Source organism: Plecotus auritus, assembly GCF_963455305.1.
Source record: "Plecotus auritus genome assembly, chromosome: 3".
NCBI lineage: Eukaryota > Metazoa > Chordata > Mammalia > Chiroptera > Vespertilionidae > Plecotus > Plecotus auritus.
The window spans coordinates 184,792,432-184,809,371 of NC_137772.1; the positions used below are offsets into that span (position 1 = coordinate 184,792,432).

A 16,940-nucleotide genomic window follows, 5' to 3' on the forward strand; every position below is an offset into this window, starting at 1 on the left:
ATAACAGCATAAAAACAATTGTGCTATTTATTTTTTAAGTTAATAAGAAATTTAAGTTATCATTTTATTGACCTTTTAGGCCTCTTTTTCAAAATAATTTTGAGCTATTCAAATTCTTGAATTGGTTTTCACTTAACATGTTTACAGTATAACCATACTAATGAGAAGAACTTCCATGGAGTTTCAACTTAATTATTCCATAGAATTATCAGACAGTTTATTGTGGTCATGGTAGAAATCTGCTTTTGCTAAAAGATTGTGATTTGGATACAAACCACTTCCTTAATCCTATGACTCTAATAGTGTCCACATGTGTGCAGCTTTCAATGTTCCTAGTTCACATAGAAAAACATCACTTCTGTGTGCAACTTTCAGCCTTTTCTTGACTAGATAGAGCATTATAGCACGCCACCTAGGACAACAAAATCTTCAGGGTTAAATATTTAAAACTCCTTTTGCTGTTGAGAATGCATCTGCTGCACAGAGTTGTGGCTGTTGTTTAGCTCCATACTGACACACTTTCCAAAACTGCTTAAATACATCTGTACAGTTTTGAAGATTTTTTTTTATTTCCTAAAATAATAAGCTTTAATCACCAAATGTATCAAATATGAAATTAGCTAATATTTACTGCTTACTTACACTGAACTAGGGAGGCAATGTAGAAGTTAAAATTGTTACTATCCTTATTTTGCAAGTAAAAAAAAACAACAGGCTTAAAACATTAAGAAATGTCACAAAGTAAGTTTCATAAGAGATCTGAGCACAGGTCACGATGGCTCAGGGTTGGTGCTCTTGACCGGTCACTTTACTGGCTCCATTATCATGGAGCAGATGAGTATAATCACACTTTCCATAGCACATGTGCAGAAGGATAAAAAGCTACCTAATAATAGCTACCAAAATAGTCATTGCTACCACATTACAATTGATTGCCAATTAAAATAATGTTTCAATATGCTCCCGAGTTCTGTGTTATAGGATTTAAATCCAAATAAGTTTCTTTAGATGGAGTTTAGGAACTATCGTTCAAGAGTAGCTGAGGGAATTTAATTACCATTATAGTTTAATTAGAAGAGAGACTCCTAATGTAAGAAGATATAATTATTTAAGGGATTTAGGGAGCCACATAAAAAACTATAAATTATACTCATACACCAAATAAATGCCAGTGAATGCAGATGCCAGAGACACCCTCCCTGAGCTCACTTCTGTTTATGAGAGTGATTTTGCATCCTCAGCAATATGTGGTAATGTCTGAACACATTGCTGGTCATAACTAGGAAGATGCTACTAATATTTACAGAGTAAGGCCAAAGATGCTGCTATTATCCTAAAACGCACAACAAAGAATTATCTGGCCCTAAGAGTTGATGTTGAAAAAAACTGAGTTAGTGTGTTCTCCCTTAGTGATATTCTGTAGCAAACCTATATTGATGGATTATTATAACTAATTAATATAAAATCAATGGTAATTATCAATGGAAGAAGAAATAATTTTCCATATGAAATATAAATGGAGAAAAGATAGCTATTACTACTGCTATCCAAAGTTTTCAAAAATTGTAAGCATTTAGAACTCAGACCATTTCTCTCAAGAGGCAAAATTCCCCTCCATGTTGTCTAGATAGAGGTTTCACAGGCTCAATGACCCCATTTTCTTATATATATTTACTCCAAGGATTTTCACAAAGTTTTCATACAATTGACTATATCAACCAAACCAAAGATATGATCAGGATCTAGGAAAGCACCATGGAACACAGTGGTACAAACATCCATCATTAAAGACATTAAAGGCGTTAAAGTAAGTTCTTAGGTACCTTTTCTTCTTCCACAAAGCTCTTCTTTAAGCAGTTTTCTACATGAAGTGCCCTATAGTTTTCTACATTTACTGTAGTTTCTATCTTAACTGAACAGCAACTCTATAATGCTCAGTGCTCTGGGTGCCATTTATTCTCCTTTTCAATAACTACCCCCATGTCACAAAAATATAAGACACCAACCTGTGCCATGACTTTACAAAGCCACTTGGGTTCCACAAAATATAAGTTACTTAACTGCAGTGCTGGGTCTTGAAAATGAAGAAGGACCCCTGGAATAAAAAAAATCAAACAATGAAACATGAAATCTAGAATATACAAACATCAAAGAGCAAGAGAATCTAGTCCAGCCTCCTCATTTACATGTGAGACAATGTCAGCATAGTTAGTGGCAGAACTGGGACTACAACTGGGCATCCTGGCTCTCCAGCCCTAACATCCAATATTATAAAGAAGTATTTTTTAATGATATACAGTGATCAGATATAAGCATATTTGAGACAATGCCATGTATTGCAGAGCATATATTTACAAGCAAACAGAAATTCATAATTTCCTTTTTGGCTTTCTAAATATGCAATACAAAGACACATCTCATTTTTCAAATAGAGGTAAGAGACACAGAATATCTTAGAAAGCTACTGGTTTAAGGATGATGGGAAGAAGGAACAGATTATAATCCACGTGAAATTTTTTTTTTCATATAACAGAATCTAGGAATCAAAAGCAGCTTCCCAGTCACTTACCCTGATCCTACAAATCAACTCACACATTGCTAGTGAGGCTATATTGATCAAGTACATAGTTGAGAGTTGTTATCTATGATGTCATGCTGACAATGTGTGATGTCAAAGAGCGAGATCTGCACTCATAGCTGCATCTCAGGCAACCACTGACTCTCAAAGTGCCCCATTAGACCATTCCAATAATAATTATCTTCTCCAGTAGGCAAGCCACTTCCACACACACTAAATCCATTTGATACTCTGAAAGGATATGCCTTATGCTCAGGGTTCCACAGCTCCTGACTAGTATAGTCCAGAGCTGGAACCCATACATTTTAACTCTTGCTCTTTCCACTGTTGCCCAATGGTTTCCAATGTTTTTCTTATGACATGCCTTATGATTTAACAACAATGCACATGATGATTTTCCAAGAAGATAGACATCAGTGGTCTAATGAAAGAATTCTATTCTGTTAAATAGCGACTGTAAATTCTAGCACGGTTCAGATCCATTTTTATAAATTACCATAGCCACGCTTTGAAAAAAATTTGAAACAAATAAACAGCCAAACCTGATTCATTTAGGAAGTGCACTGCATGAGGAAGCTCATTTTCATCTAACTGCAGCTGATTTTCTTTCACGAGTTGTAATAATCGTTTCCGGTCAATTACAGGAAATTCAATTGGCACATTTTTACGCTCTGATAAAATGATTTTCTCAAGTTCTACATAGCAGTCTGGAATCAGCTGCCCAACAACAGGCTGATCTCGGATCTATGTGAGTAAACATGACAAGCTGTAAAAAATCCATTGTATTCATATATTTGTCAGGTGGTGGTTAAATTCAGTGCTAATAGGTTTAAAGAAAGGGTATATCATTCAGAAATGTGTTTTCAACTGAAATCAAAATGTGATTTAAATCATTTAAATTTTGAGGGATAAACAAAATGGTAATAATATAAAAATATGAACACAAAAACCAATTTGAAAAGAACTATCAAATAAAATAGTGTGGAACTATTTACCCAGCTATCCAGAAAATACATAGCAAAACCCTAACTGTAAATAAAGGATTTTCTATTTTCTAAGACATTAAACACATATGCAATCGATAAACTAACATAAGCAATCAGTACTACAAGACCTTTTGAATCTTGTTTATTAGATGAAAATATCCACACCCTAAGGTAAAACATTAAATTCTGTGCTTGTTATTTGCAAATGTTATATTAATGTACATATCAACAGCGAAGCCTGGAGACAGACATGATATCTCCTTACCTAAGCTAGGCTTTTTTGTAAAACCTTGAACTTGAGAAAATAAAAAGTCATCCAAACATACTGACAAAAGAGGATGATTTCTGTTCTGTGACACTCTGAATTTAATAACTGCATACTAATTGAAAAATATGTAAAATAAAAAATTTTAAATTGCCTTAAGATGTTTCCGATAATGACAGTCTTTTCCACACATTTTTTCCATGAAAATCTAATTTAAAAAGAAATACAGCTCTAACAATAGTAACTGAAATGCCTTTGAGAACCACCAGGTGGCAAACTCTCCCCATTTCTGGACCCATGAATATATTCTTGTACGTTGTTTACCTGACATATCAAAATTCCTACCTAAATTATTAAACTTATTACAAATAGAAATAGGGTTTATAAACACACATAAAATTTAACTTTCTCTTTTTCTACTTGTAACTAGAACCTTAAGGAGCTTCATTTACAACTACCATAACCATTACTTGCATCTCCTCCTCCAAACAGTAATTTGATGTGTTCATCTATTCCTTGCCCCAGAAAATTAACTGTAACTCTAATAATCTCCACTTTTCACAATCCCTCTCTGCATTATTTATAAATTAAACAAAACTTCAGGTTGAAGTTTATGTTTTAACTCAAGGAGGAAAACCTACATTTAGAAACAAACAAGGATTTTCACAGAAAGCAAATCATATAGAAAAAAAGATGAATTTCATAGGACTGGGCTCCAGGGCCAGCAAAGAACACCTGCTAATGGGTTGGACAGATTGAAAGGGATATTGTTCTGTTTTGCCCTGTTTCTTTTAATTTGTGTCAGGTCACCAACAGCCACACACACAAAAAAGCACAACACTTTTATTCTAGATTTTGCACAGATACATGTTAATAAAGGTGAGACAGGAAAAGATTAGAGAAGAGCCAAGATAAAAGAAAGAAGAAACAAATGAGAGGGCAAACAAATGATCTCTAGTAGATTAAAAGCTGCTATTTGAATACAGGTTGAAGCACTGCAGGGAGAAAAGAATATTAAAGCTCTAGCAGGCTCGTTGGTTCTAGGTCATCGAGAAGTCACTATTCTGCAAAGCAATCAAATGAATTTTCAAACAAAAATGCCAGAATGATGTATACCTTAGCAATATACACCTTTCTTCAAATAGCATTTCTATTTTTCAAAGCATTTCTTTTACATCCTTGCATGGTGTTGCCTTCAGATTTCATTTATAAATGCAGGAAGAAATATGCTTTTATTGATTGATAGTGACAACATGTTATTAGACAAAGGCAGTACTAGTCCAGCTTGATGAACCAACCACTTTATCCATAGAGTTTGTTTCAACAAAATTCAGGCTTTTTCAAAACAAACTTAACCTCCAAGAAGTCTTTTTAAAAAAATATAATGTATGCTCTAACAGTAATGATAAAAAGAGAAGCTATTAAAATAGTATAAATAACAACAGGTACAGTCTCAGAAGAAAACCACCTGGGTAAAAATAATATTTAACTGGATGAATGACTTTTGTATATTTGTTTCTTAAAAGTCATGTTAATATCTAATCATATGTCCCTTGAGAGAGTAGGAAACTCAGCAAATAAAATAATATACCATTCTTCTTACATAAAATGCTACGAGTGATCCACCACTGGCAAAACCTTTCAGTGACTGAAATAAATGTGCTGAAAGATACAAACATGCAAATTGTCTCCTGGGGCACCACAAAGACCAGCACATTTACAAAAGGCTCATTAGGCTTTGGATAGGAGCATAATCAGTGGAAATGGGACAGAACTAAGCTAACTGGCAGGCATGTTATAACCAGGGCAACCATAACATTTATCATCCAAACCGGAATGCTTGATTGAGGACATTCTGGGACACTAATTATAATTATGCTGGGACTGTCCAGGCAAAACAACCCTTAGTTACAAGCCATGCCTTCATCATTAGTGCTAATGAGCTAAGTCAACAGGAACTAACAATGAAGGTCACCACTGTGTTTCTCATATTACAATGTCAGGGCCTATTCCACACAGTTTACACCATGCTGTCTATAGGACCCCCGGAAAATTTCTCTCTCCTGTAAGTATTAAAAATAAGTGTTCTGCCTGGCCAGTGTAGCTCAGTGGTTGAGCATCGACCTATGAACCTGGAGGTCATGGTTCAATTCCCAGTTGGGTCATATACCCAGGTTACAGGCTCAGTCCCCATTGTGGTATGTACAGGAGGCAGGGAATCAATGATTCTCTCTCATCATTGATGTTTCTATCTCTCTCTCCCTCTCTTTTCCTCTCTGAAATCAATAAAAATATATATTTTTAAGTATTCTGCCTGATAACTAATTTATCTGTGTTTTATAAACACAATGAATTGCATTTGATTTATTAGAAAGGCACTTTAGAAATCAAAGACATCATTCTTAAAATGAAAAACCCTGTTTGTATGTAATTAAAAACTTGCTTAGACATTGATGGAAACCAAATTAGTGATCTTGGCAACCAAGTGAAAAGCCATCTCACAATGTTGAGGGAAAAACATCTATAATGAGAATCACAGGAACAAGAGGTATGGAGGAGCAGCCTGGGATAGCAAGATGAGCATGCCAAAGGAACTCCCAAAGAAAGAAGCGGGAGAAGAAAAAACAGTAAAACTAATAGAAGAAAGATGATCCCATGACCCCAGTATTCCATTTATCCTGTTGATTACATCACCACTGGAGGAAGCTGGGAGAGAAAGGCATCAGAAACATTTGCTCAGATTCTCTCAGAAACATCCTCTCAATCTCTCAGACCCTCTCTTAGATCCTCTCAGGCCCTCTAATTGTTTTTATTCCCATTTCTATGAACCTGAAATGAAGTATGGCATGAGTAATTTTAAAACGGAAAAAACTTTAATGACGCTAACAGATATGAAAAATACCTCAAGTCTTGTGCCTTTTCTAAGCAGTTGCATAGCATAAGAATTAACAAATTATACTTATCTACTAGACCCCAGTAGGCATCAACTACGTTACCTTGAAATTGAGGCTCTCATTTATGATGGTTTTCCGAAGTTTTGCCAAAGCATCAGATTCCTCGGTGGCGTTCACAAAGTGGTAATCCCGTATTGCGGGAAACCCTCGCTTGTTCAAGAGCTCCTTGTTGATTTTACTTATACAGGCTTTGCGCTGCTTCTCATCAGAAACATCCAAATGTGTGCCCACAAGAATCACAGGGGAAGAGGAAGCTCGAGCCTACAGGGAAAGACACAAAATACTGATTACCAGTACATTTCCATTGAAATTCACTTGAATGGAAGTGAAAAATTAAAAGACATCATGAAGAAAACAGCTGCCTTTCTTTCCTTAATCCTAAGAAAAATAATGTAACATTAAGAAATTTTTTAAGTCGTTTTTATGTGTCTTCTTAATTCAATTATTAACACTTTTCAGGTGGGTAACTTTCTAAGTGTGCTTTGGACTTCAAAATACGCATTTAATAAACCCATGAATTATTTCAGTGTCATAATATGGTTTATATTTTCTCTTCCTTCTCTGCAAATTCAATCTCTTGAATTCATTTCTAAAGTCATTCTATTTGAAGTCTGCAGTGGGAAAAACAACAACACTAAAGTATTACTGCCATTGTAATATTTACTCACTTTGGCTAACTATAATAAAGTAAAAACAACAAAAAAAGGTTTCAAAAATTACCAAAATTACAACACTAGCTTATAAGGAATAGCTGACAGCATGACAGCAAAGGACAAAGTGGAAACTAACAAAGAGAGATTCCCAATATAAGAGCATATTGTTAATTACACTTCAGTTTACAAAAATAAATAAATAAAGGAGCACATTAATCTGGTACCATATATTGCCCTAGCCGGTTTGGCTCAGTGGATAGAGCATCGGCCTGGGGACTGAAGGGTCCTGGGTTCGATTCCGGTCAAGGGCATGTACCTTGGTTGCAGGCACATCCCCAGTGGGGAGTGTGCAGGAGGCAGCTGATCGATGCTTCTCTCTCATCGATGTTTCTATCTCTCTGTCCCTCTCCCTTCCTCTCTGTAAAAAATCAATAAAATATATTAAAAAAAAAAAATCTGGTACCATATATGGGTGTAAGATCTGAAAGACTTCACACTAAATTGCCACTGTTCATCTTCAAAGATGCACAAATTGGTTTTCTTTAGTATAACTTATTTTAAGTTAGAAAACCTCATGTTCCATTTTAAAATATGATAAACATAGTGTAGCATATGTATTTCCCATTTTTATAGCTTAAAAGGCTTCCAAGTATCTATAACACTCACCAATACGGAATACCTTATTTTCATGCGACAGCTTAATTACTCTGAAAATTTCCCAACTCAAAATTGCAGTGCTGCTTTCTTAAAAAAAAACAACAAACACAAAATTCTTAAAGCAACTCTTTGCCTAAAGTAAATTACCTTACATACCAAAAAATGAAAATTATTCTGTATTTTCAAATGATTAGAATAGACCACCTTTATATTGAATAGCCAAGGCTTCATAGCATCAACTTCAGCCTGCCCTTTGCTGAGGTCATAGACGGCGAGGTATAGTGATCGCGGGGTCATGAAGTGTGGATGTGTGCTGTAGAATTCCTCCCGACCTAAACAGAGATTGGAGACTCTTTTTTAGCCTTCCTTTTTTCAAAACAAATTTTTAGATGATACTATACATATTTAGCATACAAAAAAAAAGAATAATCAACGATGTTTAGAAGACTATAACTGAGTTTTTACTAGAGATTGAGAACTTCTGGCTGAAGTGTTAGCTATGAACCCTGAACTCAGCTTCAGCTGCCACCTACAGTTTCTAACATTCCCTTCCATACGCTTCTCCATTCTGGTGGCAAGAGTAATAATGGGAGAAGTAAACCCCTTTAGAATAATTCCACAGGATTCACTGGTCTCTTTGCAGTATTGGAACAGAAAACTCAGTTTTTAAATCCAAATTCTAAGTAAAAGATAAATATGATTTTAAAATTCTAGCAAAAGAAATACCTGCAAAATCCCACACATTTAGAATCAGGTCTTTCTTCCTTTTGCCTCTTATCTGGATAGGCCAGTCGTTCACATCTATGCCAACTGTGGCACTTTGCATCCCAAGATCTGATTTCTTGGTTTTCATTAATTGCTGCAATAAGGTGGTTTTACCACTCCCAGTGTTTCCCACAATCATAAGTTTCATTCGGTTATAGGGCACGGCCTTTTTTAACCGCTGTTGAAGAAACCTGGTATTAGAAAGACAAAGATAAAATAATAAACTGCTTAATAGTATACTTAAAATAAAGGTAAATTCTTGTGCATTGAACTCTTTTAAATATCAGATTTTTAAAATATAGTATGCAAAAACATGCACAACTTTTATAAGTAAAGTGCACTTGTCTTTCAGTGTGTTGTTAATGCATATGTTTTATCCTATCTAATAAAAGAGTAATATGCAAATTGACCATACCTCTGCTACACCCACAAGCCACGCCCACAAGCCACCCCCACCAGCCAATCAGGAGCAAATATGCAAATAAACCCAACCAAGATGGCTGTGGCCACAGAGAGCAGGAGGGAGGCTTGGGTTTCCCTGGTGATGGAGGAAGCCAAGCTTTCCGCCTGCCCTTGCCAGCCCAGGCCTCCACTCCAGGCTACAAAGTTTCAATTATAGAAGATAAATAAATCCAAACAGAAATGGCTGCAGCCACAGAGCTGGAGAGAATAGGAGGCTAGGGTTGCCCCCAGTGATGGACGAAGCCAAGCTTCTGCAGCTCTGGCCTGCTTTGGCCTCTGCTGAAGGCTACAAGGTTTCAATTATAGAAGATAAATAAATCCCAACAGAAATGGCTGCTGCCATGGAGCAAGCAGAAGGCTTGGCTCCGCTCAAGGCTACAAAGTTTCAATTGTAGAAGATAAATAAATCCCAGATACCAGGTCCTCCACTTGGGTCACTGGGGGGCGTGGCCGGCCTGCAAACCACCACAGGTCCCTCGCCCAGGCCGCCCCATGCCCCAAGGGAACCCCCACCCTGATCCAGGACACCCTTCAGGACAAACCAGCTGGCCCCCACCCATGCACCAGGCCTCTATCCTATCTAATAAAAGAGTAATATGCAGATTGACCATCACTCCAACACACAAGATGGCTGCCCCCATATGGTCAAAGATCCTGCCCCCATGTGGACACAAGATGGCCACCACAAGATGGCCAGCAGGGGAGGGAAGTTGGGAGGAACCAGGCCTTCAAGGGAGGGCAGTTGGGGGCAATCAAGCCTGCAGGGGAGGGCAGTTAGGGGTGACCAGGCTGGCAGAGGAGGGAAGTTGGGGGTGACTGGGCCTGCAGTGAAAGGCAGTTGGGGAGGACCCAGGCCTGCAGGGGAGAGCAGTTGGGGGGTACCAGGCCTGTAGGAGAGGGCAGTTAGGGGTGACCAGGCCTATAGGGGAGGGCAGTTAGGGGTGACCAGGCCTGCAGGGGAGGGGCAGTTAGGGGCAAACAGGCTGGCAGGGAAGCAGTTAGGCATCAATCAGGCTGGCAGGGGAGTGGTTAGGGGGTGATCAGGCTGGCAGGCAGAAGCGGTTAGAGGCAATCAGGAAGGCAGGCAGGCGAGCAGTTGGGAGCCAGCAGTCCTGGATTGTGAGAGGGATGTCCGACTGGGATCGGGCCTAAACAGGCAGTCTAGATTGGAGGGGTCTAGATTGGAGAGGGTGCAGGCTGGGCTGAGGGACACCCCCCCCCGCATGAATTTCATGCACCGGGCCTCTAGTTATTAATATTAGTATAGTTGATAATGATTGGTAGCATTATCAAACACAATGACATGTTACACTATCACCATAAACAATCAAAATGTGAAAATGTTTGCAATGCCCATTAGAATTTTATACACACAGAGAGAGATTTCTTTAAATTAACACAAAACCCTAAAAATTATAAAGTATAAAATTTTAGAAAGTCCATGTGACAGAGAGCCAAGTTAGAGTATCCATGCATACTGTTATACTAAACCTTGATAGTGAGGTTATATTGGGTACATTATGTATGTGTGTGTACATATATATCCATGGATGGCATATGTAATGTATATATTCACATATATCATATATGCATGTGCATAATGTACATGGGAAGGTCATACTGGTTACATTATAAATTACTATATGTAAACTATTATAGTATCAGATATATTGCTATTCCTAATCTAAATCTTAGAGTAAAAATAATAGAAATGCCATAGGTGGTTAACAAAGCCACCTTTAAATCAATAGATTTTAAATGTTCTCTAAGATATAATGGATATATAAAGTATATTAAAATGTTGCCACAGTTTAAAATTAGAGAAGCAAACTAAATCATAACTGAATTTTAGAGATCATTGATGGGTCCATTCTCATAACTAACAGGTCTCTGACCAACAGTCCTGGTGATCTGACCAAAAGGCCGAATAACTCTTCTTGGTTTCTTTGACACTTGAGAAAATAAGATCTGACAGATCATATCTCTACCTGTTATTACTGAAATCAGTCATTTTCTCAAATGCAACTAAAGTTCTGTTTTCATCACCAATAAACAAGAAAAGCAATGGTCCAGTGACTATTAACTATTCAGAATTCACCACTCTTTGAAAAAACTCATTCTTTGAAAAAGCAAAGGGTATCTACAATTTCTAAACTATTCCAGGTCTTTGTCTTTTCTAAAATATAAAACAAGTTTAAAAAGATTTACTTACACAGTGGCTTGACAATATGAAATAATACACTGACAACTAGTTCCATTAAATGTTTCATAATAATTGAACCAATTTTCATATGAACATCTTTTCCAGTTTCAGGAGGGAAAAATTATGAGACATAATTATTTAAAATCAGGGGTCATCATGTTTAGCATAGCAGGCAACAAACTCTTTCCTTTCAAATTGCATCAAGTTCAGGAGGACAGAAATTATTCTTCATAAAAAGTTAAATATAAATTGAAGAAAATTTAAGCAGAAGATAATTAGGTAAATACAGTTCACTGGTAATTCAAACACTATAAATTGTACACCAGGCTTTATGCCAACTATCAGACAGTGAGTAAATACAGCTATAGTCCCAGACTTAATGGCTATTATAGTCAGGAACACAATGAGAGGTGATAAATGAGCTGAAACCTGTAAGATAAATATAGATATAAGTAATTTTGTGAAAATGGAAATAAATAATTGTATGAGTAGGTAACAATAAGACTAATATGCTTAAAATGTAACAAGGAGTGAGATAAAGTCCATTATCAAAAATATTTGACATTTGTAAAGTGTAAGCACCAGAAACAGTGATACCTGGATAGTTTCAGTGGTTTCAAATATGATCAAGGTCAGTAAGCAAAAGCAAAGTGAGTAATTTTTTATTATTTAAGAAACTATAATGCTTTAAGATAAAACAGACATATAACTATCTGCTATCTGAAATGAAGCTTAAGAAGTTATTATAGCCCGGCCAGTGTGGCTCAGTGGCCGCTGGTTCAATTCCCAGTGAGAGCACATGCCCAAGGTTGTGGGCTCAATCCCCAGCAGGGGGCATGCAGGAGGCAGCTGATCAATGTTATTTCTCTGGCATTGATGTTTCTATCCCTCTATCCTCTCTCTCTAAAAATCAATAAAGACATAAAAAAAGAAGTTATTATGCTCTGCTATATTTCTTTAGATTGTGTACTTGGTAACAAGAGACCAACTAGTAGTACTTTCCTTTTAGAGTCTGTTTCTAGCAAGAAACATGATAAGGAAGAAAAGTATTCTCTCACCTATAAACCTATCTATACTAATAATAGAGGAATATGCAAATTGTCCAGGACATTGTCACAGTAACAACCAAACAGCAGGCTGTGTGGGGCGACAAGGCCAACAGGGGGGTTAGTGAGGGATGACCAAATGACTGAACAGCAGGCTGTGTGGGATGACCAGGCAGGCAGGGGCAACCAGTCTGGGGGGGGTGGAGGGGGGGAGGCAGTTGGGGGTGACCAGGCCCACAGGGGGGGCAATGAGGGGGGACCAGGCTGGTGGGGGGGGCAGTTGGGGGTGACCAGGCCAGCAGGGAGGACAGTGAGGGGTGACCAGGACAGCAGGGGGGACAGTTGGGGGAGACCAGGCCAGCTGAGGGGGGCAGTTGGGGGCGACCAGGCCGGTGGGGGGGGAGTTTGGGGCAACCAGGCTGGCGGGGAGGGCAGTTGGGGGTGACCAGGCTGGCAGGGGGGCATTGGGGGTGACCAGGTCAGCAGAGGGGAAGTTAGGGGTGATCAGGCTGGCAGGAGGGGGCAGTTAGGGGTGATCAGGCAGGCAAGCAGGTGAGCAGTTAGGAGCCAGCAGTCCTGGATTGTGAGAGGGATATCCAACTGCCGGCAGTCGGACATCCCCTGAGGGGTCCCGGATCGCAGGGGGTGCAGGCTGGGCTGAGGGGTGCAGGCTGGGCCTCTAGTGTGTGTATGTGTGTGTATGTGTGTGTGTGTGTGTGTGTGTGTGTGTGTGTGTGTGTATAGTAAAAGCGTAAGCGACTGTTAGACCTGTAGCTATGACACACACTGACCACCAGGGGGCAGATGCTCAATGCACAGGCATGGAAACATGGAACAGACTGATGAATCTCAGAGGAAGGGTGGAGGGGGAGGATGGGAAGATATTAACCAAAGATCTTATATGCATACTAGAGGTTCGGTGCATGGATTTGTGCACTGGTGATGTCCCTGGGCCTGGCCTGCAGGGATCAGGTCAAAACAGGCAGTCCGACATCCCCCAAGGGCTCCTGGATTGTGAGAGGGCACAGGCCAGGCCGAGGGACCCCACCAGTGCACAAATCCATGCACTGGGCCTCTAGTTCATTATATAAAAGGCAAATGACACATAGCAACTTAAGGTTAAATAGTACTATACATTTTTTTCTTATTTTGTAATTCTATATCCCTCAAAGTCACAAAAATATCTGAAACACACTGAACAGAAACAAATGGAAATAAAATGATCTAACCTTATGATGTCTTTGGCTTTACATCCTATATGCTTAAAATCAAAATTAAGACGCAGCTCATCCAAAGGAAGATCCCATATTTTGCTCAATTTCCCCATTTCATTGGGAAAGGATCTCAGTTCCAAGTTGTAACTAACATCAAGAGATGTCAGGTTTTCAAGACAGCCAATCTCAGGAGGAATCTTAATGAAATAAAAAAAAAAAAGGGCAACGTCTGTTGGTGAGAAGGAAGATGTGTGCTGCCAAAGAACAAGATGCTGATAGGGAACCAGAGAGGACCAGAGATCCCATCAGCAACATGCACAACCTTTCAACAGAGTTCAAAAACCTTCCAAATGCTTGTCACAGCTTTCACTATAAATGTTTAAAGAGATAAATATAAGGGACTTACCCAAAACTATGTCACGTATTTATAATCTTTGAAAACCCATGCTCCCTTGGTAACATATGCCATCTCTTCACAACACTTAAAGCAAATTTCTTTCCAAATCCAGTCATCTATTCCCTCACATTGTTTGTTCTTCAGTAAAACTATAAAGATCTGGTCATCACAAGCTTATATACAACTTAATGCTATTAAAATACAACTAAATGTTTATACTTTAGGTGGCACATTAACTAGAGTTTGTTTTTTCCATTCCAAATTTTTAAGTAGTACTCATTACTTTTTTTATTTTTTTAAATATTTTTATTGATTTCACAGAGGAAGAGAGAGGGAGAGAGAGATAGAAACATCAATAATGAGAGAGAATCGTTGATCAGCTGCCTCCTGCATATTCCCACCCCCGACTTGGGGATTAAGCCTGCAACCCTGGCATGTGCCCTTGACCGGAATCGAATCTGGGACCCTTCAGTCCACAGGCTAATGCTCTATCCACTTAGCCAAACCGACTAGGGCTCATTGCTTTTAAAATAAAAAACCATCAGTTTTCTGGCAAAAATCAGGTACCAAAAAATATTCACAGTTATTCTGAACCTTACCATTTCAGACAATTAATTCTTTTTGCCTTTTGAATTTGGCCCCCCAAAAAAGTTGTTTTGTTTTTCTGAGATGAATGGATAATCAATTTCAGATTTGTAACAGAGGCAGTGGAGTAAAGCAAAGGACATTGGCCCACTCGGATGAGGGGTAGTCTGGTAAAGTAATGCAGGAATTTAAGAATGTAGGAAAGAAAGTCGGGGGGAAATACGGCTATATGTGGCCCGGTGTCAACGTTAGAAGTGCAGAGTATCTGAGAGTCTGGTAACAGATCAGTGATTTCGTGATTCAATGACACACATAAAGCATTACACACACCACATTCATAGTTAAATAGATATATTTCTGTAATTAAAAAACAGAGCACAAAGAATGGTCTTTTATGGAAATTAAGCATTCTTAATATACCAATTTATCTCAGGGTAGGTTTAGATCTTATTCAACAAGTGGAAAATACAAAATGACAGATTTTAAAATGATAATTTTTGATGATGCAAATTACGCAAGCCTATTTTCAAATGGCAATAACTTTAAGCAAATAAAGATGACCTCTTACCTCTTTCAGTTTATTATGAGAAAGATGTAGTTTCTCTACTCTAGACCATGCATGTGCTTTTTCGCTCAAGTCCAAGATGCTGATCTGATTATGACTAAACAAGAGTTCCCTTAAGTTCAAAGATTTCCAGTATGCAGGACTTGGTAGGTATTTAATTTCGTTGCTGCTCATGTCTAATGATCGCAAGCTAAAACAATACAGTGTCAAGATAAAAACCAAGTGAGTGTTTCCAAAATACATAAAATTATATCACCAGTAATTTTCACTAAAGAATAAGAACTTTAAAACTAACAATATTTATATATAAGGATGCATGTGTGGTGCTTGGGGTACAATTGGTACAGATGGGCTAGGAAGGAGGCCTTCTCACTACAAACATTTACATGAATAAGAACCACTAAAAGCAAAATTGAGGCCTAATTTCCCTGCTCCAGAAACATAGAAATGTCAATCTCAGAATGAGTGTTTTACAAATGTTTATGACACATGAGAAATCATAATTAACAAATGCAAAAATGGTCATTAAAATTCCTGCTTCTGTTCAAATACAAGAGTTATAAATATATAGCCCCCTATCTCTTCAATTTCACTCAATACTAGGAGGATTCTTCAGAGGATGGGTCCTAGAGCTCATTAATATTGTGCAGGGGCACACTCTTCCACCTGCTTGTCTCAGGGTGATATATAGCGTTCCCTAACACTGAGCAAGATGCTTTGTATAGTTAAAGTGACAGCCGGTGTCATCTCATTTGATTATAATAATGCAAACTATACAGTAAATAATCTTCAATTGTTACTACACAATAGCCCACCAAATTAATATAAAAGTTTAAAAGTCCAAGTAACAACTTGGTCATTTTGCCTAGTGAATGTCAAACATTCATAGATTTAAACAGTAAGCTAAGTTTAGAAATCAATTTCATTTTGTATGCCTAAATCAAAACCTTGTTTCTGAAGGTTCTGTTCCAGCTCGTGTGGCTTTAAAATTAAAATAATAAACTTACTGTGGAAGATTTAAAATTGCTTCTGGAACACATGTAAATCTGTTCTGAGATAATTTGATGTTTGTCATAGAAGATGGTAAAAAAGGCATAGCAGCTAAAAGAAAATAAAAATGAGATAACGGGCATTTAAATCATTTTAACTAGATTTCTATTGGATTCTACAAGAACAGCTACCAATGACCTGTCATTTAATTTAATTTCTATTTTTATGCTGACAATTTTTTAAAATCTACTTTTAAAATATGGTGACATCCTTAATACTACCACTAAACATTAAAATAATACACCATACATATACAAATCTTTTAATATGAAAGCTAAACAGCTATCTAAATATAATTAATCTATTTAACATCTAAGAACATAAAAATTATTAGAATATTCATTTCAAATTATGTGTGATATTTTGTAAAATACATTATAGATTAATTCAAATTACTCTTAAATAACTAACAAAATACTTTAGAATACTAATATACAACATAATATATAAAGATAAAAATTCTTCATAGTACCATCTCATAAAGAGTGTTCTATGGAATAATAATGGATGTTACTTAATAAAGGTATTCTTTGATCATGTGGTCTTAAGAGATTGGGGAA

The 16,940-nt window shown here is 37.5% G+C and overlaps 1 protein-coding gene across 2 annotated transcripts in view; it reads right to left on the bottom strand.

Annotated features, from left to right (window-relative positions):
- LRRK2 (leucine rich repeat kinase 2) overlaps positions 1–16,940 on the bottom strand; it is a 151,883-nt gene that overhangs the window by 42,495 nt on the left and 92,448 nt on the right. For both annotated transcript variants that reach the window (XM_080663052.1, XM_080663053.1), the window contains exons 26-33: positions 16,338–16,431; positions 15,334–15,520; positions 13,799–13,980; positions 8,820–9,049; positions 8,298–8,425; positions 6,826–7,044; positions 3,121–3,322; positions 2,007–2,095 (exon numbers count right to left, since the gene is read on the bottom strand). In XM_080663052.1, coding sequence (XP_080519178.1) covers positions 2,007–2,095; positions 3,121–3,322; positions 6,826–7,044; positions 8,298–8,425; positions 8,820–9,049; positions 13,799–13,980; positions 15,334–15,520; positions 16,338–16,431 — 1,331 coding nt within the window. The remainder of the gene's footprint in view (positions 1–2,006; positions 2,096–3,120; positions 3,323–6,825; positions 7,045–8,297; positions 8,426–8,819; positions 9,050–13,798; positions 13,981–15,333; positions 15,521–16,337; positions 16,432–16,940) is intronic.